This window comes from Rhineura floridana, chromosome 1 (genome assembly GCF_030035675.1).
Source record: "Rhineura floridana isolate rRhiFlo1 chromosome 1, rRhiFlo1.hap2, whole genome shotgun sequence".
Classification (NCBI taxonomy): Eukaryota; Metazoa; Chordata; class Lepidosauria; order Squamata; family Rhineuridae; genus Rhineura; species Rhineura floridana.
The window spans coordinates 207,757,595-207,784,810 of NC_084480.1; the positions used below are offsets into that span (position 1 = coordinate 207,757,595).

The window sequence follows — 27,216 nt, forward strand, 5'->3', positions numbered from 1 at the left end:
CTAAAAGTGAGGAGAAATTATGCTACAAATGTGGTAGACCAGGGCACCTACGTTTTCAATGTGAGGTTACCAACCCCATTAGTAATCCTGCTCAGACAAGGGGAGTGAAAACGGAGCCCAAGGCTTTAGAAACAGCGAAAAAGGTTCAGTTTTGCCAGATAAACTGGACAGAAGTAACAGACCTTGGTTCAAGTCTGAGAGAGGAAGTGAGTGTACAAGGGGGAAATTATTGGGCATTGCTTGACACTGGTGCCGCTCAGACGTTACTGAGGCCAGATTTAATAAAATCTGAAGAAATATTACCTCAGGAAACAGTGACTATCCAAGGAGTGAGAAGTCAACCAGAAAGTTTGCCTGTGGCTCTGGTGGATATGACTTGGAGAGGCCGAGAGGGCCGATATAAAGTAGGCATTAATGCCCAGCAACAAGAACCAGTAATACTGGGAAGGGATGTAATGGGCGCCCAAGGAAAGATCTATGTAGTGACCAGACAGCAAATTGGCAGAGAAAAAGAAGCCATATTAAGGGGGGCTGAAACAAACAGGGTGGAATCTGTTAACCAGCCTCAGGTCACCATAGCAACCACTAGCAGGCCTGCTGAAGAAGACAAACTGTATCAAGTGGTCTCTGGGGAAGAAGCAGATCAATTCAGGGAAGAGCTGCATAAAGATATAAGTTTGAAGCAGATAAAGGAAGAGGCTGTGACCCAGCAGATTCCTTTCGCTGACAAGCTGAGGAGTCAAGTTGTGTGTGAGAATGGGATTTTATGTGGACTGTGGATGTCTGCTGAGAGAGGGGGTGAATGTGAACCAGTGAAACAAATGATGGAAGTAGTGAAAGAGAATTTGAGTCATGCACAGGAGAAGGAAAGTTACTGGTATAACAGAACAGCCAGAGAACGTGTGTATGATGTGGGAGATATGGTTATGGCGTTCATACCCAGGAAACATGACAAATTACAGGCTAACTGGGAAGGACCATATACCATCAGAGAAAGGCTTGACACAGTGACGTATGTAATTACCACAGACCAATTAAACAAAAGCAAAGTGGTTCATGTAAATATGTTGAAGCCTTACCATACCAGGGATGCACAGGTGTTGCAAGTTACCTTATTCCCTGAGGGAAGCGGGCCTGAACTTCCAGATTTGGTACAGGAAAGCAAAGACAAAGGAGGGGTAGATCAAGTGGAATGGTCAGAGGAGGTAGAGGAGGAAGTAAAAGAAGAGATTCTGAGAGTTTTGAAAACCTATAGGAATCTCTTTAGCAACAAACCTGGCCGAACCAGTATAGTTATACATTCCATTGATACTGGAGATCATGCCCCAATCAGATCTGTTCCGTATCGTGTGAATGGGAAAGTTTTGAATGAGATCAAAAAGGAGGTGGAAGATATGCTGGAATTAGGAGTGATCAGGGAACCCATCAGTCCCTGGGCCTCAAGTATTGTCCTGGTTCCGAAAAAAGATGGAACGACAAGGTTTTGCATTGATTATCGGCTAATCAATAAAATTACTGTCCCAGATGCGTATCCTATGCCTAGGGTAGACGCAATGTTAGAGTTATTGGGGGCAGCAACCATTATCTCTACACTAGATCTCTGTAAAAGATTTTGGCAAATGGAACTAGACGAGCAATCCAGAGCCAAAACTGCCTTCAGTACACCAGATGGGTTATATGAGTTTGTGACCTTACCCATGGGACTAAGGAACTCACCAAGTTCATTTCAGAGGCTAATCAATACTGTGTTGCGAGGCATGTCAGATTTTGCAGTGGCCTATATCGATGACGTGGCCATTTTTAGCAAGTCAGTGCCTGAGCATGTCCAACACCTGACAACAGTATTGGAGGCCTTAAGAAAAGCAGGCCTCACAATAAAAGCTAAGAAATGCCAGTTTGGACTAAAGGAAGTAATCTATTTAGGACATGAGGTGGGGAGTGGGAAAATCACCCCCTTATGGAGCAAGGTGGAGGCAATACAAGCGTGGCCGATCCCCTTAACCAAAAAACAAGTAAGGGCATTTCTGGGTGTGGCTGGATTTTATAGGAAGTTTGTGAGAAATTTTGGGGAAATAGCAACCCCCTTGCATGAATTAACAAAGAAAAAGTGTTCTGAGCGTGTGGTATGGACGGATGAATGTCAGAAGGCTTTTGATCTACTGAAGCAAGCCTTGTGCCAAGGACCCATATTAATAGCACCAGACTATGAGAAACCATTCATCGTGGCTACAGATGCGTCGGACCTCGCGCTGGGAGTCGTCTTGCTGCAGGAGAGAGAAGGCACCAGACATCCAGTGGCGTACCTGAGTCGCAAGCTGACGCCGAGGGAGAAAAACTATTCGTCGGTCCAGAAGGAGTGCCTAGCGGTCGTGTGGGGACTGAACAAGTTGCGCCCATACGTGTGGGGACGAAGATTCACAGTGACTACGGATCATCCGGCCTTGTTATGGTTGCAGACTATGAAAAACCATAACACTATGCTGCAGAGGTGGTCCTGGGCCCTACAGGACTATCAAGTGGACTTTCAGTTCATCAAAGGCAAGGACAATGTACTGGCCGATGGACTTTCCAGGCAAGTGGCTGAGACTGCAGTGACGTGACCAGACAGAGGAACAAAGAAAGACATTTTCCCCATAGAGACTTTTATTTGTTAACACGATGTATAAATCCTGGAACAGGAATAATACTCTGCAGTTGTTTAAGGGGGGGGGAAATGTGATGTTCCTATATATTAGTGTATATTGTTGGCGTGTGCGTGTATAGATCATACAAGGCTGGAATCCAAGAGTTGCATAGAACAGGAATAAGCCAGGCCAGGCAAGTTTCTTGTAAGAGTCTTTACTAGGCAAAGACATTAGACACAGTTCTCTCCACAGACGACGTTTCCCCCACACTGAGCTTCTGCAAGAATCCCTCCTTATCAGGCTTGCCAGCCAGCTGCTGACCTTGACAAACCTGGCGCTCTGTTCTCACAGCTTAACCCTTCTGCTTCAGGTTTCACTCTCTCCACTAAAAACCCTGTCTGTGAGTCTCACAGAATGCTTCACTGACCAACAGCCCCCACCTGAGACTCACAGATTACAAAACTTCATTGTTCATCATTACATTTCTACAATATTAACTTTTTCATTACAATACATATCAGTACATGGTTTGTTTTCTTACAGTTTCTATTTACATTTTTCAATTCAGTTCTTGTTTCTTTATTTCTTTATTCACACAGGTTTCACAGAGTCATTTTTGTTCACTTTTATTTGATAATACATTTATATTTCATTCCTCAATACAAAACTTCCACATGAGATCCATTGTTTCTTTATCTATTGGTCCTTCTTTTTCCCATTCTACTGGATATTTATCTGTTTCATTATTCTGTTGTGTAACATTAAATGTGAATCTCTGAGGTGGTTGACCTTTCGTTTTTCTTTCTGATCTCCTAACATTATCTATTTCCATTTCTTCCTCACTTTCAATTTTACTTGGACCTGCACCTGTGTCTGCACTTGTACTTGGCACTTCTGTATCTTGCATTGCCATGTCTTCACTTCTCAGTCTTTTTACAGTACATTTGCCACCGTGTATTAGATCAGTCAATGCAGTTCTTAATGGAATTTGCTGCCCAAAAGGAACATCTGCTGCTTCCTGCTTGCTTGCACTATCTAGGATAACTGTTTGACTGTCTCTCCAAGGTTTATCTATCACCTTTATGCTTCTGCTTAACACTACTTGTTGTTTCTCAGGCAACCAAACTCTATAATATGAATTCTGAAATCCCAAAATGCATCCTGCCTGAGCTCTTGAGCCTAATTTACCATGCCTTTTCTGTTTTGCAATATGTACCCAGCATTTTGCCCCAAAACGTTCTATGTGTTTCACCCTGGGCTTTCTTCCAGTCAGTTTCTCATAGGGAGACATGCCTATTGTTCTGTGCATTAGGCGGTTCTGAATATAAACAGTGTACAGAATACATTCACCCCAATAAGTGTTATTCATATCAGCATCTGCTAGCATGGCTCTCACTGAATCCTGCAATGACCGGTTCCTCCTCTCTGCAGTTCCGTTGGAGGATGGGCTGAAGGGAGCAGTGAGACTCTGTATTATTCCCTTCTTTTCCAAATATGTTTTAAATGAATTACTGGTAAATTCCCCACCTTGATCTGATTTGATATTTTTGATAACAACCCCATATTGTGTCTCTGTCCTCTGTATAAATGCCTTTAATTTCTCTTCTGCTTCACTTTTCTTTTTCAATAAGAACACATGTGTAAATCTGGAGAAGTCATCCACAATCACTAAATAAAACCTTGCTCCACCTTTTGAGCACTGGAAAGGTCCAGCCAAATCCACATGTATGAGCTGATAGGGTTCAGTGGTCGTGCTTTCACAGCTCTTATTTACCGGAGTCACAGTCATTTTTGTTTTATAGCATACTTCACACTCATCCACATGCTCACAATGTGTTAATTTCAAATCTTGACTATGATTTGGGGTGTTTTGTACCTTTTCGAAATGTGCGTGTGCCAATTTTCTGTGCCATTCATGTAAACAATTATCATGTTTATTTTTATTAACTCCTATCCAGGCACACGTGGGTTTATCAAGATTGCACTCAACCATAAACATTTGGTTCTGTAATTTCCCTTGCATGCATATTTCACCATCCTTTCTCACAAAACATCTATCCCCTTCAAATGTAACTTTACAACCTATTTGAGCCAATTTTCTTACTGATAGAATGTTATATTTTAAACCAGAAACCAATAACACATCTGTTAATATAGTTCCCAAATTACTCAACCTGAGCGTGCCTTTTGCAATTGCATCCTGAGACGATCCGTCAGCCAGATAAATCTTCTCCTGCGCCGGCTTTGAAGTGTAAAATAAACTAGAGTCTGTGATTAGGCAATTAGACGCTCCGCTGTCGAGAAGCCACTTAGAGTTAATTAGTTTATTGTCCTCCTTAGTAATAAAGTTCACGCTTGTTCTCTGACTTCCAAAGTCCCTGTTATTTCTCTTCTTTAAACAATGTCTCTGTATATGTCCACGGGACCCACAAAAATAACATATTTTATTCTCTTGCCTGCTTCTTTGATTTTGTTGTTGTTGTACAGCCACAGTCTCTTTTAACTCTGTTTTCTTATTCTCTTGTCTTCTATTCCACTCTTGTTGAAGTTTCTGTTCTACAAAGTCCAAATTTAGATTTCCGTCTGGTAAGCTTTCCAGGCTTGAGACCGTGACATCCCATTTTTGATCAAATGAAGATATCAGTATATAGACCATCTGAATGTCACTATGATGCACTCCTCTATCTTGCAGCTCAGCATTTAATCTACGAAATTCAGCCAGATGCTCTGTCATAGTCACTTCATCTGTAAAACGCATCTGATAAAGTTTCCGTGCTAAACACAGCCTGCTCCCAGCAGTTTGCTGCACATGAGCGGCTCTTAGCTTCTCCCACATCTGATTAGCTGTCGGCTCATTACTCACCAGCAACAGTTGAGAATCAGACAGCCCCAGAGTAATAAAAGCCTTCGCTTTCCCGTCTTTCTTCAACCACGCTGCTGAAGGAGCTGCCAGAGGGGGTTTTTCTACAACATCATTCAAATCTTCTTTAATCAGAACTGCTCTCATTCTCCATTTCCAGCTGGAGTAGTTTACAGCATTCAGCCTCTCCATCGGCATCCCGGATAACAGGTTTCCAGCCATGTTGCCCACTCTTACTTGCCTCTTACTTGCACTTTGTTTCTCTCTGCACCAACGTCACGTCAACTGCTCTCGAACCCGTTACCTTGTATGATAAGCTGGGCCCATAACCCCTGTTGGCGTGTGCGTGTATAGATCATACAAGGATGGAATCCAAGAGTTGCATAGAACAGGAATAAGCCAGGCCAGGCAAGTTTCTTGTAAGAGTCTTTACTAGGCAAAGACATTAGACACAGTTCTCTCCACAGACGACGTTTCCCCCACACTGAGCTTCTGCAAGAATCCCTCCTTATCAGGCTTGCCAGCCAGCTGCTGACCTTGACAAACCTGGCGCTCTGTTCTTCCAGCTTAACCCTTCTGCTTCAGGTTTCACTCTCTCCACTAAAAACCCTGTCTGTGAGTCTCACAGAATGCTTCACTGACCAACATATATATGGTAAGTGCTGGTTGTTTAGAGTATACATGGTAAGTAGTGAAAGAGGAGGGGGAGTGAATAGGCAATAGAATGCTTGATGATTGGCTGAATGTTTAAAATGGCTGACAGTATAAATGAAAGGATGACAGGTAAATCTGGGGGAATGTGAGGTGGTGAATTGTGGAATCTGGGGGGGGAGAAGAGAAAGAGTGGATTGCTTGGTGGGGTTTGAGAGAGTTGTTTGCCAGGAGAGAGTGAAGAAGGAGGGGGGTGGAGTTCAGATTAGTATTGAGTAAAACCATATGCTTATGTGCCTTAAGAAGAAATCTTGTTAATCTTGTTAGCTTTGTTATCTGTAATAAATACTTAATTTGGTTTACCAAAGGCCTGATCCTTGGCTGGGGTTTCACAGACCAGAAGGGAGGGTAAGGTAATGACCAAGGCTGAAGGGGAACTGTAACAAATGGTGGCAGCGGTGAAGAGAATAACAATACCAGTATTCAGAGTCTCTGGGAATACTAGTATTGGGACGTTACTGGTGGTTGCCTAGCAGGGGGATCTGTTGAGATCTGTGCTAGAGCGGATAGGTAAACCATAAGAGAGTGCGGTCCGGACTGGTGGAGTCCCTGGTGATGCGTAGAGACAGGCAGTAACCATGAGCAGGTAGGAACCTGACAGGGAGAGCCAGGGAAGGACGCCTCACAGCCACATTCTAGCAGTGGGGGAGGGGCAGAGGCAAAAGTGGGAGGGGCCACAATGGTAAAATGTACAGCAGGGTAGTGTCTACACACACTCACCCACTCCTCTCTAACCTCCATCCGGACAAGCAAAAGGCTTTATCAGAGTTCAAGGGCACACTCCAGCCAGGCAAAAACACTCAAGGGGTGTGGAGCAAGGTCAATGAGGGAAGAGGTCTGGAGAGAGTTCCAAGGCCCAGAGAGAGAGGCCCGGAGGGCTGCATTTGGCCACTGCCACAGTGGGATTTCTCTGCTCTTTCAGAGCACAGCCTCGTCAAAGCCTCTGAAGAGCCACTTGATATATGAATGTGCAGGCCTTTGGAAGGCCCTAATGAAGGAGAGAGTCATGAAGGAGGAGAACATGAGAGCAAGTGCAATAAATGGTCTCCTAGCTGTTGATTATTTTACCTCATTAGACGAAGTAAACGGTGCAGCGCTAGATCCAAAAATGTCAACCAGAACAGAGATTCATTGTAGAAATTGCAGAGGAACCCCCCTCCCCTCAATATTTTAAATATATGCAATTCATACATCATACTTTTGCTTTTCAACATCTGTAGGGTTCTTCCTGTGTGAGGATGTAGGACCCAGTGAATGAGTTTTCTGGTTACATACTCTTGGAGAGCACAGAGATGCAACAGGGTTTAAGGAAAACTCAAGAGAGCAACCAGGAAAAGGTAATCTTGGTAATCTAGCAGTTTTGGAAAGAAAAGCACACTGTGTGCAGTGGGGCTGCACATTTTAAGCCACCCACTCATTCGTGTGAAAGAAATTGCATACCACTCAACCAAACTATTCTGTCAATCATTTTGCAAAATGCTGCTATATTCATTTTACAAACTGAAAATGGTCAGAGCTACCTGTTTAAATAGTGCATAAAGCTTCAGCTTGACTTCGTTGCCAGGATCCCCCTTCAAATGCTTCAGCTGATCTTTGGCCTTTTCAAAGTCTTCCTGGCTGAACTGCATGGTAGATTTTGTCGTGTGCAACTGCAGTGCTGGAAAATGAAGACCATACACTGAATTGCTGGGAAGAAAAAGGAAAATTATTCTATTGAAATCTTCAGCAGATAATAAAATCAACACTTGGCTTACTTGTAAAGTGTTCAAAAGGCCAAAAATCCAAGATTAGTTAATAAGTACAAAGACACTGGATGGAAAATTATGGCAAAAAAACTGTGGATCAATTAAACTTTGGACATGATTATTCAAGCCATTCTTCTGTGTAAACATTAAGTCATGGATTTTGTTCACAAAAAGGGAGCAAAGTGTAAATGAAAGGGACACCATATGAGTAGGAACTTCCCCCCACCCCCATCCCCACTAAGAAAAAAATGCTCGTTTTGCAGGGGGAGTAGATGGAAAGCAATGGACAAGGCAAGGCTGTTTTTTCTTCCTACATAGGTCACAGAAGGAGAACCTATGGCCCTTCCCTGATTCATTGGGCCATGCTGGTTGGGCTGATGGGAACTGCAAGTCCAACAACAATATACAGGGTCTCCATCCTTACCTCATGTGACTAGATAGCTTGGCTGGGCTGCAACTTTGGATCTGCCCCTAATCACTGCCCTCTGCCCTCAGCTCAACTACTGGACCAACTTGGGGCTCCTCCATATAGCTAAAGCAACCGACTTTGCTCAGATCCCTCCCCCGCAAAATTTTTTCAAGAACTAGCAATCTTCAAACAAGCAGAATTTATTTTAAACAGACAATTTCTCCCTCACACAGCTGAAGAAACAGCCATGAAGTTTATGTGGTTTATTCATTTAAAACAGTCACACCCCATCTTTTTTAAAAAAACCCTAAGGTAGCCAACAGTTCAAAAACAATATACAACACTAAAAAATTATTATAAAAGCCTAAAAGCAGCAGATGAAAATATAAATACCAATAAATAGAGAAAACATAAATACCAATATATTATTAATATAAAAACAGCAGTATCACCATGTAAAAGAACCCCATAGCTGCATGGCAAGGCTAACATAATCCAATAACCTGAATAAAAAAGAAACTCTTTGCCATTCAGCAGGGGGCCATTAAACAGAATTTAAAGTTTCCCAAATTGCAATGGTGCATCTGATTGTATTTTGAGTAAAACACTGACTGAAGTTGGAAAACTCTGGAACATCTCACATTGGACAGATGTGTTGGAAGTGGGGCAAGAGCAACTCCTGTTTTGTTCTTTTGTTTATGTTCCAGAAGGGAGATAGAGTTAGGGTCCTCCAGATGGATAGGCTTGATTACCTTTACCTGTGATGCTCTGACTGACTTCTTAAGGAAGCTTATCTGCCCCTCCTCCTTCCGCCCTTTCCTCTCTTCTCTTCTTCGACTGTCAGAGAGAGAGAGGAGTCACCTTTGTCTCTGATCTCTCTCTCCTGGGCCACGAGGGCAACTCCCAAGCCTGGGAGCTGCGCCTCCAACTTAGTTAGTTAGTTAGAACTAGTTATGCCTTTCTCTCTACTATGAATTTTTATAAATAAAGTAGCTTTTCTTATTTTACTAAGTCTTAAGTCTCAGTGATGTCAAAGCAGGGTAAAAACCTGCTTTCTTAGGAAAACGCACACACACTGGCACACACACATTACACACCACTGACGTTCTCTGCTAATACATAATACAAATTTACACAACAAGATGGTGTCAAAAGGTGTGGAAAATTGCCCTATTAGAAAAATTGACTATCAAATTAAGATTAGCAAAAGGAAAGAGGAACAACAAAGAGGCTTTTGAAAAGGACTGGTGGCCCTTCATACGCTTCTCTGCAAAAGACGAAAGAATGCGTCAAGTACCAACTCCCTTCAAAAGGCTTTGGCTAAGTTAACATATTCCTTGGACTCTATAACTGTGTATTTCAATGGAAAATAAAAGATGTATGGAAGGGTGGGAAGAGGGAGGATTTAGGTTGGGGGGAATGGGCTACGGGAGTATCGTTTAGATTGCTGATGAATATATGTGTTTTCAAAACTTCTAAAAAAAATAAAAACAAAAACACTGACTGAAGTGGGTGCAGGGAGAAGGGAAGACACCATTGTCTTCTAAACTTTCATTCACTTCGGCGTTCTCAAAATTATAGCAATAGCTCCAAGGAAGATGAACCTGGCAAGACACCTTTCTTGTGAATGCAGAGGATCGAGGGTTCTTACTATTTCCCCTTTTCCCTGTATCTATCTAGAACCCTTATATGTCAGATGTTAGCTCACCTAAGCCTGCATGTTTCCAACTGCAGTTGTCTGTTTAGGTGGGTTTAATGGTTTAGAGACCCACCCAAGGATTCTTGGGTCTTGGGAAGTATCAGGAAAATAAATGGGAAGTCAGATAGTGGAATGTTCTGACAACATGCTATTTGTTAGTGTCTTACACACTACTGCTATTAAATGCACTCTAGGTTGCTTTAGTAATTATATTAGAATTAGAAAATAAGAATACAAAGTCAGAATAAGATATATTGCTGTATACATTCAATATATATCAAAGTGTAGAATCTTAAATGTACAAAACCTATTAGGTTACAATCTTTCAATGGACAGAGTCTAGACTCAAAATCTTGCTACAGAGCCACAGTTACAGAGTTTAACAGTACACATTCGAATAATACTAGGGGCTCCACCCCGTTCGCCAACCCTGCCTACTGTCACCAACCACCCCTTCCCCCATGTCACAAAGTTCCCCTCCCTCCCATGGTTCGCTGAAGCTCTCCCCTGTTCCCCTCAGGTGTCGCCAGAACTCCCCTCCCCCTCCTCCCCACCACCCTAGGGGCTGGCAGAACTCACCTTTCCCTTCTCACCACCACCACTCCAGGGGTCACCAGAACTCCTCTCCCTTCTTCTCTGCCCCATCACTCAGGGGTTGTCAGAGCTCCCCTCCCCCTTCTCCCCCCCATACCACCACCATCAGGGGTTGCCAGACCTATTCTCCCCCATCTCCCCACTACCACCAGACCTCCCCTGCCCTGGCCAGCCTCCCACGCACCTGGTGAGGCTGAGCTCTGGGCCTCCCCACTGTCGCGGGCATCTATGCCTCTGCTCCAGGTCTCTGCTCTGGGCCTCACTGCTTCTGCAGGCCTGCCGCTTCAGGCCCACCATCTCTCTGGCCTTGCTCCAGCCTTGACCCCAGTCCAGGCCTTATCTACCACCGCTGCATGCCCACCCACCACTCTGGGACCCACCCCTTGCCACTGCTCCAGGCCTTGCCTGCTGCTGCTGCCATTGTTCCATGCATCACCCGCCCCCACTGCTGCTCCAGGCCTCACCGCCGCTGCAGGCTTACTGCTGCTACTCTGGGTCTCACTGCTGCTGTAGGCCCACTGCTGCCGCTTTGGGCCCCACTGCCACCAGGCCCACTCACCATCTCACCTGTAAGCATCATGCTACCTGTGAACACTTACACGGAGACATGCACCTGTGCAGAAGAGTTCACAAGTAGCATGACACTTATAAAAATATAATATAGGTAGATTTTCTCTCACCATCAGATGACATGGATGGAATACACAACACCTGCAGCTTTTCAACCAAATCTCATAGACTGGTATGCTACCCCAAGTGGCATGGCTTTTTAATTTTTCTTATCAGAAGGTGTGCATTCTAGTGAACCTGGTGTCTCAATCTGGTGTCTCAATCACTTTTCAGATAGCTAGAGGGATCCTGAATCTAGTAATCTCAATCCCTTAAAATTCACAACAGTCAACTGCCTTTTAAGGAATTCCATCCGCTCAGGCAGACATGCTGGGGTCCTTCCCAAAAATGTTATCTGTATGTACTCAGTCAAATGAATCTAAGAAAAGATTCACTACACATTACATGGGAGGGGGAGAGCCTGCTCTTTGCTCCATGAAACATAACAAAAATTACAGGCTCTTATGTGAGAAATAAAGGAATTACAAAGAATATAAAAGGCAAAATAGGACCTGGCCATAACAAAGATGTCACATCAAAAACCTCCCAAAATCACATCGCTTAGGAAATTTTCTTCATACATATAGCAGATCTACCCTTTTTATGGTGGCCATCTTCCTTGGGTTGGATTGAAAGAAACGTGAGCGAAATTACCTTTTCACAACAAAACTTTGCTCCCTCGCACTGCGGCTCCCTTGCATAGCTAAGATCAGAGGACCTTTCAAAATGGCAGAAGTGGCACTGGCATATGCAAGAGGGGGTTGGGATTCGTGGAACTGGGAGCTTGCCTGAGCAAAAGGCATGCCCACTTGTTCTAGTGACCCTCTACTTTCCAATCCATTCTCTTTTTTGAAAAAAAATGACTGTAGAAGAATAAATGTTAAAAGCTATCTGATGTTACAAGCTAACAGACAATTTTATTTTTTAATTTCAGACAATTCAAGATGGACTGTAGTCAACACTTTGTTGACTTTTGCAGTAGATTCACTTTTACACTTAACATTATTTTAAATTGTTGTTTTGATGTGTTTTACTGTGCCCATTTGAAATCAATGGATGAAAAGTAGTATAGAAAGAAAAATAACAATTTGGGGAAATTGTTGATATGATAGAGCACATCTACCTAAATATTTTGGTTTAAAATGATGATGATGGATAATAATTGCTGTAGTTATTGTTGTTATTAATAATATTTATTTATCTATTTATATTATTTATTTATTATCATTATTTTTATCCCGCCCTTTTTCCAAAACTGGAACTCACGGCGGCTTCCAGATAAAAGCACACATATAATTAAAAACATACAAAAGTCTAGATTAAAATCAAATTAAACAATTTACAGTATTAAAACTATTCATACATACAGTTAAAATAATTCAAACTCAGTTTAAAATAATACAGTTAGGCAACAGCAATGCAGCACCCTTCAAGTCCTGTCCTTAACAGCTTTCAGTTCCAAAGGCTTGTTGAAATAAAAAAGTCTTTGCTTGCTGACGGAAGGACTGCAAGGAGGGGGCCATTCTTGCTTCTCTAGGGAGTTCCAAAGCCTTGGGGCAGCCACCGAAAAGGCCCTATCTCGCGTCCCCACTAGTCGTGCTTGTGAGGACGTAGGTATTGAGAGAAGGGCCTCTCCTGAGGATCTCAGGGCCTGGGCAGGCTCATATAGGGAGATACAGTCTGACAGATAGCCTGGACCTAAGCCATATAGGGTTTTATAGGTCATCACCAGCACTTTGAATTGTGTCCGGAAACAGAGTGGCAACCAGTGGAGCTTTTGTAACAGGGGAGTCGTATGGTCCCTGTAACCAGCCCCAGTTAACATTCTGGCTGCAGCATGTTGCACCAACTGAAGTTTCCGAACAGTCTTCAGAGGCAGCCCCACGTAGAGCGTGTTACAGTAATCTAAGCGGGATGTAACTAAGGCATGTGTCACCGTGGCCAGATCATATGGCTCAAGGAACGTCATCATCATTGTTGTCATCATCATTATGCAATGTGTCATTATACAACTGACATTTAAACCCAGCTAATCAAGTTAACTATTCTACGAGAGACAATGATGCAATCCTATTGCAACACGTGAAGAGTAGCCATGAAGCATCTCTGTGAGAAGCTAGTATAGCTTTACCTACTACAATGCCAGCTCTGGATCCAGCTACTGCCCTTCTCTGTTCTTGGTATATCACAGTCAAAACATTCCGTTCAAGGCTAGGCCATCCTCTACATCATGTTGAATCATTCAGGAATCAGCCTCCCCAGACTCTCAGCCATTAGATCACCCTTCCTCAATTTGGTGTCCTCCAGCTGTTCTGGTTGGGGCTGATGGGAGTTGTAGTCCAAAACGTCTGGATGGCACCAGGTTGGGGAAGGCTGTGTTAGATTATGTACAAATGAACTCCTTTTGTTTCAGAAACTCCGTTCTTTGGAGTGGGCAGACAATGAAATGTGTACACTGAGAATGTCAGAATTATAACAGGTACATCCATTAGTACTAACTCAAATCCTGTTTTATTTTTTAATCACATTCTGAAAGCATGTTCTTGGCAAGATTTAAATCACTTCTCTTTTCGACTGCATCAGATTCTCCAGACATACCTCCCTATGTTCTTTATTTTTCTGGCTCTTAGGCTAGTTCATTATAATTCTGTGCAGTTAGCCTTACTTACCTCATTAGGCACTGCAGCAACAGCTTTAAAATCATTTGGTTTATCTCCATATAACACAACAAGCTTCTGTTCTGCAGTTAATCCCTAATTAATAAATAAAGACTTCCTTGGTTTTTAGAAGTCACTTCCATCAGGGACCTAACAAGATGATGCCCTCTCCCAGAAGAGAACATTAAAAAAAGAAACACCAGCCCCTTTCCCCCAAGGTGTACCTTCTTATCAAGAGACTATTGATCTTCCAGCCAGAATCAAAGCAATTTTCTAAAAGGCTACTAAAAGACTTAATCCAATACAAAGAGCTTTCAAAAATCTGCACAGCATGAGTGATTGCTTAGCTGGGAAACTGCTGGGAAATTGCATGAGAGAGTAATTGCCTGCATGATAGTGATTCCCAGTTTACAGAATTGATCACTGACATGGCCTAAGATCCTGCACAAGCAGGGTATCAACTTTTTTTAAAAAAATAGCTCTCCAGCACTACAAAGGTTACTAACAGTGCAATCCTATGCATGTTTATTCAGTGTTCAGTGACGCTTTGTAGTAAGCGTGCTTTGGATTGCAGCCTAAGTGTGGTTATGTCCTGCAGCAAAGCTAGCTTTTCTCTTAAGCAACTGTGCAGTCGTACAGTCCAGGTAATAGCATTTTCAGAAGGCTTTGCATGCAACAGAGCAAGGGATGGTGAGTATGAAGCTTTCCAAGCTTTCCACACTGATTCATATAATAGTATTTGTGAGGGATGGCTTGATATGCATGGTGGGGTGTGTGTGCGCGTGCAAATGTTTAGCCTGTGTAGGGGTGCTTCCATACTAGGCATTCATCCCCTTTTAACAAGGCATCCACATGACATAATCATCAAATTGTTTTGCTTCTTTTTGCCTTTTGGTTCTTTCGCATCTTTTCAGATTTCATGAAACCCACCTTTCTTTCTTATTAAAAGAATGGAAACTAGCAGATTCTGTAAAGGTGTAGGCTGTCTTAGCGCTATTTTCCATCTTTTTAAAAAGGTGTGATCTTGATGTGTGCAGTAATATTTGAGCTATGAGACTGGGGAACCCATTTTCATGCATCACCTTCACTATCAGTTATCTTATCAGCACCATTTTATGTTTATTGTTGAATCCATTATTTAATTTTGCCTCTGTGTGTGAATGTATTAAATAGTCCCACATTAGTGCTTAAATGAAAAAGTGTTTTGGTGCAAATTACAGTGTATTGCTTCGCATATCTACTGAGAAGTCAGTCCCATTGAATTCAGTTATTCCCAGGAAAGTGGATGTAGGAATGCAGCTTTAAAGAATTTATAAAAACTGATTTTAAAAATGGTGTACTCAGAATTGTCTGGGATGTACACACACAAAACCACTATCCTCCCTCCCCCTGAAGTGTGGAAAATCAAACACATAGCTTACAGTGGATGAAGAATTATTAGGTAATGCTAGAAGCCACCAGACTGGAAGACCAGGGAAGCTACACTACAAAGTCTGGAGCACTATTTTGGTAAGACACCACATGCAATGAACAAAATTGCATGCAACTGGCTGGACTACCCACAATTTCTCTCTAATCAGGTGCTGGAACTTGATCCAGTGGAGAAGTGGAGTGAAGAGGTCACCTCTGCTCATTGAGGACTATCTGAGTTTACAGGGAAAGCTAAAGGATCTAAAGACACCTTCACAGAACCTTCTCAAAGTGTGATGGGATTAGAAAGATATGATCAACTCTTACAACAGTGAAAGTGAGTTCAAATTACAACTTCCTGCCTCCCCTCACCAAAAGATAATCTAGACAGTTGATGAAAGGTATAATGCATGCACATACCCTTCTTCATCTTGCAGGAAATCCTTACAAGAGGAAAGTGGAAGTGACATCACAGAGAAGGGGATTGCTGCCTTGGAAAGGCAGGCCATATTCATCTTTGCATCCGTTTTTATCATGCATGAACAATGGAAATACCTCAAAACAACTGTTCCAGCTTTCCACTTCTATTGCGGCTGGCATTCATGAATACAACTCCACATACAAGTATAAACCAAAAAAATGAAATTGGTTTGTGTGAACATTGGTATATTTGGTTGTAAAGCATCATTTCAGCAAATCATGTTTTTCAAGTCTTATTTCAGAAAAGGAAACAATTCTCTCTTTTCAGGATACACAGCTAGATCTCATGGTTCATAATCCTATTACAGACAATCCTATCAAATGAACAGCATGCCTGCTAGACAATCTTGTCAATATATTCTGAAGCAGAAAAGCAGATTCTCTTTTATCCTTTTAATGATCTTTCCTCAGGCCCAAGTTCCACAGTGTTAAGCTTTTGTCAGGAAAGGCTTTTATATTAAAAGATAATACTTTAATAATCAATTAGTTGGTCTACAGTCATCTTGTTTTGGCTCTCTCCCTCTCTCTGCAATTAGGAAGCATAAAAGCAACTCTTTCTGGCATCCTCAGCAAGCGGCAGCAATCCTACCCTTCAAGAGAAAAAGCAAGCCACAAAACCATATTTGCCCCAAGATCCTTGGAAGTGATCTTCTTTCTCCGATCCTCTTCTAATTTCCTTCCTTGTCCACCACATCTCTCTAAACTATTTTAATTTAAGAGGATACAATGGCTACAACGTGCCTATGGAATAATTAGTAATTACTCTAAGAATGAAAAAACATAGCTAGCTGAAGCCAACTGGTAAATTAAAACAAGGAAAGGTATTTCAGATTTGATGGTTTTTTTATTTCTGAAACTGCTGAAGTTTATTTATGACGTTTATATCATACTTTTCCTCTAAGGAGTTCAAGATAGTGTACATTGTTCTCTGAAGTATCTTCACAACAACCCTGTGAGGTAGGTTAGGCTAAGGTTTGGTGACCAACCCAAGATCACTCAGTGAGCTTCATGGCCCAGTGGAGATTTGAACTCTAGTCTCCCAGGTCTTAGTCCAACACTTTAAGCACTACATCATACAGGCTCACAAATTCCATATTAGTTTGCCAACTTCTGATTTCCAAAAAAAAAGAAAAAAAGATTCTTTGAAGGTACAGGGACCCCAACTGGGACAGGCAGAGGCTGTACAAAACCTGGTAGGTTGAGGCCTGAGCCTGGACAGAACCTAAAGTTTACTAGCTTTTCAGACCCCTAATAGTGGTTACCTGATTGGACATATTTTTACTGTTCAGACCAGTATGCTAGTGGCTGCAATGTTTGCTAGGCCATTACACCTGACAAAGCGTCCAGTTATGAAGCAGCGACCACCATTAACTAAACTGGCACAGCTGGGAACTAGATAGCTATAAGTGACGGTGTATCAGTACCTTTTATGGGGAAAGGTAGTGGGCAGTAAACTGATCCACTCTTAAGATTACAAACCAGGCGTATGCTTTAACTTGGATTACTGCATTGAGCAGGGAGTTGGACTCAATGGCCTTAAAGGCCCCTTCCAACACTATTATTCTATGAAATTATGATGTATATCATCTATAAGTGGACCATGAATTTGGCCATCAGCATGAAGACTCATTGCATCTAGTCCTAAACCCATCCATGATATATCAACCACTCTTGTCCTTCTAGTTATTTATTTACCTGAAAATTTGTGTCCTGCTTTTCTTTTTAAGGTAAACTCAATACAGCTAAGAAAATATTGTGTGTGATGTATTTCATGATCTCTCTCTCTCTCTCTCTCTCTCTCTCTCTCTCTCTCTCTCTCACACACACACACACACACACACACACACACACACACAAAATGCCTCAAATTACTAAAATCAACAAAAAATAAAACAAAACATTGTTCTACACTAAATGTTTGATGATATAAAGACTTAGCAGCTGGCCTGAAGCAAAAACGTTTGTTCATTTTGCTTCACTGTTTTTAATGTGCATGGCACTGATTACCTTAGGAAGGAAGAGAGGGATAGGAATTAGAAAGAAAGAAAGAAAGAAAGAAAGAAAGAAAGAAAGAAAGAAAGAAAGAAAGAAAGAAAGAAAGAAAGAAAGAAAGCGAACTGAACTTTTCTAGGGAGGGAGTTCAACTACTGGGATGTCACAATAAAAAAGGCCCTGTCTTGCAAATACTGTTGAGCTAACCAGCAGGAACATGTACAAATGCTAGAGCATGGTACTGTTTTATGCTTTGGGGTAATGACTTTCTCTTTTCTTGATATATACAGTGGGAGTCTCCAACTCCAATTGCAATCCCACCTCCACCCCAGTAGGTGTACAAGGAACACATCCAAACATTTGTACCATAAACTCCACTATTTTTTATCTTGGAGAGGGATATGAGCAGCGTTACCCTCTAAAAATCCCTCATCATCTACTCTAATGTGCCAGGTGCTCGCCCCCTCCTAGGCCTCAACACTCAACTGCTTCTTGCAACTGTTACCACTGAAGAATGGAGGAGAAATCTGATTCAGTTCGTATTTAAAAACAAACCTACTAATTTAGTTTCCAAAACAATATGTGAACCAAAACACAACCATCCCTCGAAATTGGCACTTCCCTAGATTGTGCAATGTAGTTCTCCAGCCAAGCAATGTGTACAAAAATGCATATGTTAGGGTAACCGAAACTGACAGATTTGCTATTGCTACCACCATTCAATCCCCCTTCCTTTGTATCACAGGTGAATTTCAAAACCCTCCCACACCTGACTCCTCATCTTGCCACTCATTCCTGCCATCCAAATCTCCTCTTCCACTGATCAGTGACCACTACCACCCCTTCTTCATTCTCCTCCCTTGGCTAATTACAAAAGCTTTCCTTGTGTGGTTCTTTGTGAAAGAACAAAAGAGAAAAAATGGCCAACCCTTAAAATCTCCCAGATGTTGCTTTGATGTGAACTGATGATTTCATGGCTGAAGCAGAACAAATATTTCTTTCTGCTATTATTTTAAAAAAACGCAGGCCAATATCCACAAAAGATTCAGGAGAATCCCCAAAACTAAAGGTATAATGCAAAATGTAGTGCAATGGGTTTAGAAAAAACACCAAATGACCTGGGAGTTGGAGCAGATCGATATCTAAATAGAGGGCAGTATTATAACATGGTTACACTACATATTTATCCCTTTTAAATTGCATGTAATGAAACATCAAATGCTGGTCACAGGAAGCAGCAATACCAGCTGGTGTTTGAGGACCAGTTCCAATCAGCAGGTTCCAAGAAGAAAATAAAGTGCAAGGAATTTCAAGGAAAGAACTAAAGACAAGGCAAGCCCAATATAGCATATGTGCAAGCAGCTGCCTGCAGTGAAATAATTAAGTTACTTGCCTGGCTAGTTTTTCCAGCTACCTGGCATCACTGTAGAGCATATCTCTGGCCCTTTAACTAAGGCTTTTAGAAGGATTTGGTCACATGCTCTGTGCCTGCATACTAGACAGGTGGGGGAGGAAGGTCTCAAGAGATCTGTGACCCTGACTGGTTGTTTGACTAGACCAGGGGTTCCCAATCGTGGGCCATGGCCCACTGGCGGGCCACAGCACGTTTTCCAGGTGGGCCACAGAGACTGACCAATTCTTGTCTTTTTTTCTTGACAGGCATATGGCCACATCATTTTCGAGTTGTACCTGACAAAGTTGGCAACTTGCATGAGTCATACCGTGTTCTGCGTAGTGTTTGGTTTCTGGCAGTTGCTGACAACTTATTCACTTGTTGCCCCAACATTGCAAAGGAATGCCTTCGGAAGCTCCTGCCCTTTGCAACGACTTATCTGTTGGTGCAGCTGAAGACAAAGGCTCGGAACCGCCTTGAATGTGAGGCAGATCTTAGATGTGCGCTTTCTACAACAGAACCTAGGACTGGGAAACTGCTGCAGAAAATTCAGGAGAACATCTCTCATTAAAGTAGCTTCAGCTTAAACAGGTTTGAGGGTTTTTTTTCATTCGGCAGATGCCTGCAATGTTTTGTTTTCACATAGAAATTGTTCAAATGAGAAACATTGTTCCATTAAATACTTTTAAACTGAACTAAGCTGTGGTTATTGACATTTTTTTGGTTTCAAAAATTTGCTCATCTATGATCCCCACTAGGCCATGACATGTCAGGCCAAAAGCCAGTTGGGCCACATAGCAAAAAAAGTTGGGAAACACTGGCCTAGACAGTGGTGACCCAATCAGCAGTGTTTTACCACAGCCTCCAAGTTCTGAGCTGACAGCTTTCACAGCTGTGCCATACTCAAGTGGTAGATTCATCTGCCCAAGAAGCAAGAGGAACATGAAATCTCGATTAAAATGTCATCCTTCATATAACCACATCACAGAATCATTCTGGACTTGCTTGGCCTGTATTTTACCAGACAGGTCTCCTATTTGTTTGGTAGCCATGCCCTTCATCTTGAAAGAGGTGTGTGTGTGTGTGTGTGTGTGCTTAGCACGTGTGTGCAAAAGGAAATGATGCTTTCTAGGTGGTAAGAGAAAGGTACTTTGTGCAAGTTTATATTCACTCTTCTTTATCATTAGTTCGGATATGACCTAGTCACAAATCCTCAGCCCTACCCTCTTTATCTTTTGCACATCATTCCTTTCTCCATCCCAGTTTCCATTATACTTTCTGCTTTCCCTTTTACTTATCTCTTTAGATATTGGGAGAATTGGCACTGAATTTTATTAAATATATTAAAAAATGAATTTTATTTGATTAAAATTGCTTAATACGCTAAATGAAAGAACTACTCATATTTAGGTTTTTGCAGTGTGCCACCCACAATTCCCTTTCAGGGTGTACCCGTAGGCCCCTTCACTACAAATGTTTCTGGCTATGTGGGTCCACAAGCCTAAAACTAAATGAAGCCATAGTCAAATCATTTTGCAGGGAACCACACATCTGACCCAAACATTTCTGTGCCAGTACACATGTACTTTCAGAAATAAAGCACAGGCCACAGAGGAAGAAAGGCTCTCTCTAGCTCCTACTGGTCACACCAGGGTATCGATATTTTTATATTCTCCAAATGCTAGAATACAAAGACTGCACTGAGTAAGTTGCCAATCATTTAAAAAGGTGGATATACACATCAGAGAGTTTAAAATAACGTAACCATAACAAGACCTGTGAGGAACAGAACAGATGCTTCTAAACTGTGTTCTAGGAGATCCTGGGGTTCCACAGAGACAAAATTAGTAACAGCAGACATTCAGGTTTCCCTGAAAGACAGTTTGGCCACAACAACCTCATTGATGCATCACTGTACGCTATAATGAACTTTGGCTTACTGCGCACATCGCCCCACCCCCTTCACTCCTACTCATCTGCAGGGAGGGAACAAACCTGACTTAGCATCACATCCCAACCAGAGACCATGATTTGTTTCACTCCCAATAAACAAATCACAATCTGCATCCAAGGACTCTTCTTGGCTTACTGACCATGGTTTGCCGGGATCAAAACAAATGATGATCCCTGGTCCAGACATAAAGCAAACCCAGGTATCATACTTTGTTTTCTCTGCATGCTAGCAAGGAGGAGACAACACCCCAGAAAGGCATGTTCATACATTAACTATGGTTTACTGCAACATGCAAATTGGGCCAATGCGTTGGGTACATTCAAAAGGAGCAAAAGTAGAGTTGAACAGATCTGGCACGTAGCCTTTGTGCGTATTATTTCTAAGACATTCCCCAGAATCTCCTACAAAGACAAACATTCTGAGGTAGAAACATTCTTGTGAAAAGGGCTCCCTGAAGATAGCACGTTTGAAAACCATTTGCATAGAAACTACATGGCATAACACAGTAAATGGTGGTTGTGAACCTTATGAGGTAGTACTTTCATTCCTACAGCCCCAAATATTGAGAAAACAGATGTTTTGCGCTCTTGAAAAAGCAATTTTGATTCCCATTGAAAACGCACAGTTCAATTCCCACAACAAATCTAATCCTTAAAAAACTCTTTCAGCCCTAACAAATGAAGCAGTAAAGACCCCATTTACAGGCCAGTTCTAGTATAACACTATATAGACCATTAGTTTCTTCCTAGCAATTGTAGTCTTGGATTACCCGCTGTTACTGTCTTTACGATTAGCTCTCATAAAACGGCAGACTTCAAGCCATGAGATTGGAAGCAGACTTGCTCAATTCAATAGAACTATTCGGAAATAATTTATTTGAAGTCTACAGTGCTATGCTGATAGAATGGATCCAATGTACCTGACAGATACGCAAAAATATTTATTCACGCTAAGAAGTTTTACGAAAGAGCACGATCATTTTCCGATCCAGCCCAAAAGCAGGTTTCTCTGTGGGTAAATTATACATAGCACCTTCCATTTCCTCAGGGGACAGGGACCCCTAATTTACACTTTTTACTTTCTTCTGTCACATATATTGTGATGAAAACTGTGTGCCAAATAAGAGGTTTCTTCAAAGGCGTGGGAAGGATTTTCTAATTACAAGGTGGTTTAAGTTCCCTAATCTTACAACTAAGCAAACTTTTTTTTCAAACTTGTAAATCCAGAGGAACAGGATGCCCACACAGCAGATCAGAAGACATTCTGGTACATCTAATAAAAATCAATAGAATCTATGGTGGCCTTACTGTGGCCAATGGTCAGGGATGATGGTAGTTTGAGTTCAACAGCACCTGCATATTCCCCATCCCTTCTTTAGATGATTGTCTGAACCTGGCTTGTGTGTTCTACTACTGCTGCTAAAGCTGGAAAGTATTACACACTAATACAAAGACTCATGCCACAAATAAAAATTAATGTGGAATTAATCTTGTCCCCAACTTTCAAGAATACAGAATCCTGAATTCTGAAAAGAATTTATCTTTTGTCAATAACAAACAGTGAAAGAGTAAAAGGAAATTGATTCTTTTATCAATCTTATTACATGACTAACTAATCTGTGCAAATAATTTTGAGTATGTGGCAGCTACTCGGATTAATCAGAAGTATATTGGCATTACCAGCGTCCTCAAGGCAAGTGTTAAAACTGGCCACACACTTTATTAAATCTGAAATCTACAACACAATTTCAACCCAAACAAGAATCTTCTACAAAATTTATGAACAGCTGATAAGGGATTGTGAACAGAAAATTGTAGTGAAATATTCAGGATTGCTTCATACTTATTATGAAACATTTACATTTATATGTTATGCAGATCATATTACCTCGATGGCAAATTTATATTCTATATTGTCTGTTATCAATTGTAAACCAAATGTTGAATTATACTCTGCTGGTACAAACAATTAAAAATTCAAGATTCTCACCAAACATCCATCCTTCTCAAGATCTATAGCAACACTTGCAGTAGTTATACAGTGATATTTATATAGTATAATTGCCATTTTGACACATAATACATTAAGTCTGATCTTATATGAAAGGAAGGAGCTGGAAACTAACAAGCAAAATATCTATCTATCTGTTGTTTTTAAACCACAGCCCCCAAAGCAGCTCACAACGTTCATCAGATCTGATAGTGCTATTAAAAATGAAAAGTAAAACTATACAGGAAATGGATCAACAAGGAATGATATTGGGGGAGGGAAGAAAAAGGGAAGAGAAGAGCAGGTTGAAAAATAGAATTTGAAAATGCTAACTGACAATCAAACCAGAATAAGAAACAGAAATCAACAAACAAAAACCTTGCACCTGCAGAGAATATTTAGTTCTTATGTCAGTAGGTACGTAGAAGTTCCTTGCCTGAGCACAGGAGAGCCGAACAGTTTCTGGACAAATTCTGACCTAATTCAGGGGCAGGCTTGCAGTGACTTGCTTCTCTCTTTTTCCTGGTTTTTTACACAGAGCACTTGGGCTTGCACCACTGGGCGAAGTGAGGAAGGGGTTGAACAGGGCTGCAATCCTAAACATGCTTACAAGGGAGAAAGCCCAGCTGAATACAGCAAGGCTTACTTCAAAGTAAATATGCACAGGATTGCCCTGAGAAGGTCAGCCACTCCAATCTTCAGGGCCAAGACAGAATCCAACATCACCAGTTGATCTTGTACTACCAGCACAGAGAAGGAAGAAACAAAGATTGCTACATCAGGAAGGTATCATTTAAACATTTTTTTCTTATCGTTCAGGTACCGATACACAAACAAACCTGACAGTCTCCAGTCAAATGATCTGGAGAAAAATTCTTATCAGATTTTGAAGAAAACGTGGATAGCAAGCCAAGGTGTGTGTGTGTAATTTATTTAACAAAAATAATATACATACAGATGTGTGTGTGTAGTCATATATATAGATACAGATGCACACATACATCAATCTCTGGGGTCCATAGGCATATTTGGAATTGTCAAAAAGCATTGTGGGTACCACCACAAAACCACTAACATGAGGGGCTTGGCAAGTCACAAAACGGCAGTTGTGGAAGTATACACAGTCACAAATTGTTGAGAGCGGCCTCCACTTACTCATATCTTTTGTGTGTGTGCATGTGTTTTCTTGGGCACCAGGATGTAAACAGGAGGGGAAACATATGAAGAGAGATTCCCAGGGGGTGGGGATATATACTGTAACCCTGACAGGAGGAGGCAAAAACAAAACAAACATGGACTGCTCTCCAGAAAGAAGAAAACAAACACACACAAACCCTACGAGAGTTGCAGGGACAAGTAAACACAGACCTCCAGACCCCAGAGAATGGGGAAATGTTCCTTCCCCATCACTCTTTTTTGTACTCAGGTGCAGATCACAGGCTGGAAAACTACAGTAAGAGAGGAGGTGGGAAGAAAGGACATTCCTTTCACTTCCTCTTTCAACTCTGTAGTATTGCAGACTAGGACCGCTCCCTTCTCACTATCAAAGATGGGGGAAAGGTAACTCCTGGCAAAACGGATGCTAAGGGGGGAGCTTCACATGCAGCACTGCACCCAAGGATGCCGTATTAGGAACATCAGGAGCCCAACACATTGGGAAGCTTCTGCAGGCAACGAACAGGACAGCCTGCCTCCTGACAGAGAAGTTTCACTAAAAACACATTAGATCCGGAGGTCAAGAACATGGATAAAGGAGGAGAAGGAGGCAGCAGCAGAATGGAGATAAAGAACTGCGGAAGTGAAAGATGACGTGCGCGCATGCGCACGCGTGTGTGTGAGAGTGAGTGAGTGAGTCTGGCTACTGTGCTGCATTTGCAGTATTTTAACTTTTTTGCATCTCAGGGGGAAATGTTTGCTTGAGTAAGTGTCCCTTAGTCGGAGGCAGGGCAGGATCTGGGAGGTGGTTAAGTGAGATTATGCTGGCTGGCTGAGTGGGTGGGGGTTACACGTGGTTTGATGTGCAAAGATCTGAGTAGTGGCTTTAGCCTCCATTAGGGTTGCCAGGTTCAACCCCTCAGACTGATCCTTTATCTTTAGGAGAAGAGAAAGTCAGCCAAGTACAGGTGTTCTTGCAACCCTGCAATGGGAAAAAACACAAGGTAGAATTCTCCCTCCCCCCTGCACAACTTTTAAAGATACAAAAGACCTCTTGGTTGCCAGACCAAGGAAGATGGAAGCAATACACTGAAGAACTCTATAAAAGAGAAGCCAGGATGACAGACTCATTCAGGGAGGAACTATATGATGAAGAACCAGAAATTCTAGAATGTGAGGTGAAAGCTGCTCTTAAAATAATTAGAAGAAACAAATCACCAGGAACAGATGGCATACCAATAGAGTTGCTACATGTTACTGAGACTGAATCCAGGGCTGTGGAGTCGGTGTGTCAAACCTTCTACTCCGACTCCTCTATTTTTCTACTGTCCGACTCAGACTCCTCTATTTTTCTACTGTCCGACTCCTGACTCCTTCATAAATGGCAAATGTATATTAATGTATTAATATTAATAAATTAATATTAATATTAAAATATTAATTTTATCTTCAAGTCGGAGTCAGTACATTTCTACCAACTCTGTCTCCACCCAAAATTGCTTCTGACTCCGACTCCACAGCCCTGACTGAATCTGTCCAAATATTGACAAAAATCTGTCAAGAAATATGGAAAACTAAACAATGTCCCACAGACTGGAAGCATTCAATATACATCACAATTCCAAAGAAAGGGGATCCCAGGGAATGCAGTAATTACCGAACTACTACGCCTTAATATTCCATGCAAGTAAAGTAATGCTCAAGATTCTACAACAAAGGCTCTTACCATATATGGAGTGAGAAATGCCAAATGTCCAAGATGGATTTAGAACGGGAAGAGATCATATCGCAAGCATACATTGGGTAATGGAACGGACCAAGGAATTTCAGAAGAAAATCACCCTGTGCTTTATAGATTAAAGCAAAGCTTTTGACTGTGTAGATCAGCCTTTCCCAACCAGTGTGCCTCCAGATGTTGTTGGACCACAATTCCCATCTTTCCTGACCATTGGCAATGCTGGCTGAGGCTGATGGGAGTTGTGGTCCAACAACATCTGGAGGCACACTGGTTGGGAAAGGCTGGTGTAGATCATGAAAATTATCCCAATATCTGTTGGGAGACAAATTCTGCCAAACACAGCCCCTCCAAGAAATTTCTGACTTGTGTTGCAGATAACTTCCTCCTACAGTGGAGGAAGCAACCAGAGGATCAGCTATCCTGGACTTGATTCTAACCAACAGAGATGATTTGGTGGATGAAGTGGCAGTTACGGGAACTCTGGGGGGAAATGACCACATCATATTTGAATTCTTGATTTTAACAAAAGCAAAAGCTGAGAGTAGCCATATGTGCACCATGGATTTCAGGAAAGCTGATTTTAATAAACTCAGAACAATTGTAACTACGGTTCCATGGCAAGCTCTATCTCTCATTTAAATCCTCACCAGAGTTGGCTGTGGAAACCTTGTCCAATTGCCTGGAGTCCCTAAGTGGATGGATGGGAGAGAACAGGCTGAAGCTGAACCCCGACAAGACCGAGGTGTTACTGGTGGGGGATAAGGGAAGGTTGGGAAACTTTGACCTGGTGTTTAATGGGGTGAGATTGCCCCTAAAGGACCAGGTCCGCAGCCTGGGGGTAATTTTGGACTCTCAATTGTCCATGGAGCCCCAGGTATCTGCAGTAAGTCGGGCAGCCTGGTACCAACTTCATCTGGTACAGAGGCTGCGACCCTACCTTCCTATACATCTGCTTCCACGAGTGATACATGCCCTGGTCTCCTCTCGATTAGACTACTGTAATGCGCTCTACGTGGGGTTACCCTTGAAGACGGTCCGGAAATTGCAGCTGGTATAGAATGCGGCGGCTGGTTGCCAGTTGTATACCGGGCCCAATTCAAGGTGTTTGTATTAACCTTTAAAACCCTAAACGGTTTTGGCCCAGTTTATCTGAAGGAACGCCTCCAGTATCACCAAATATGCCGCCAAACAAGATTG

At 42.0% G+C, this 27,216-nt stretch overlaps 1 protein-coding gene across 9 annotated transcripts in view; it reads right to left on the reverse strand.

Annotated features, from left to right (window-relative positions):
- Positions 1-27,216, reverse strand: part of ECI2 (enoyl-CoA delta isomerase 2) — a 65,113-nt gene that overhangs the window by 31,187 nt on the left and 6,710 nt on the right. For 5 of the 9 annotated variants that reach the window (XM_061591138.1, XM_061591097.1, XM_061591088.1 and 2 more), the window contains exon 2: positions 7,716-7,881. In XM_061591138.1, coding sequence (XP_061447122.1) covers positions 7,716-7,823 — 108 coding nt within the window. In that variant the 5' untranslated portion in view covers positions 7,824-7,881. Of the gene's footprint in view, positions 1-7,715; positions 7,882-23,562; positions 23,867-27,216 lie in introns of those variants that run through there. The other 4 variants (XM_061591141.1, XM_061591129.1, XM_061591106.1 and 1 more) reach the window with 3 other exon arrangements.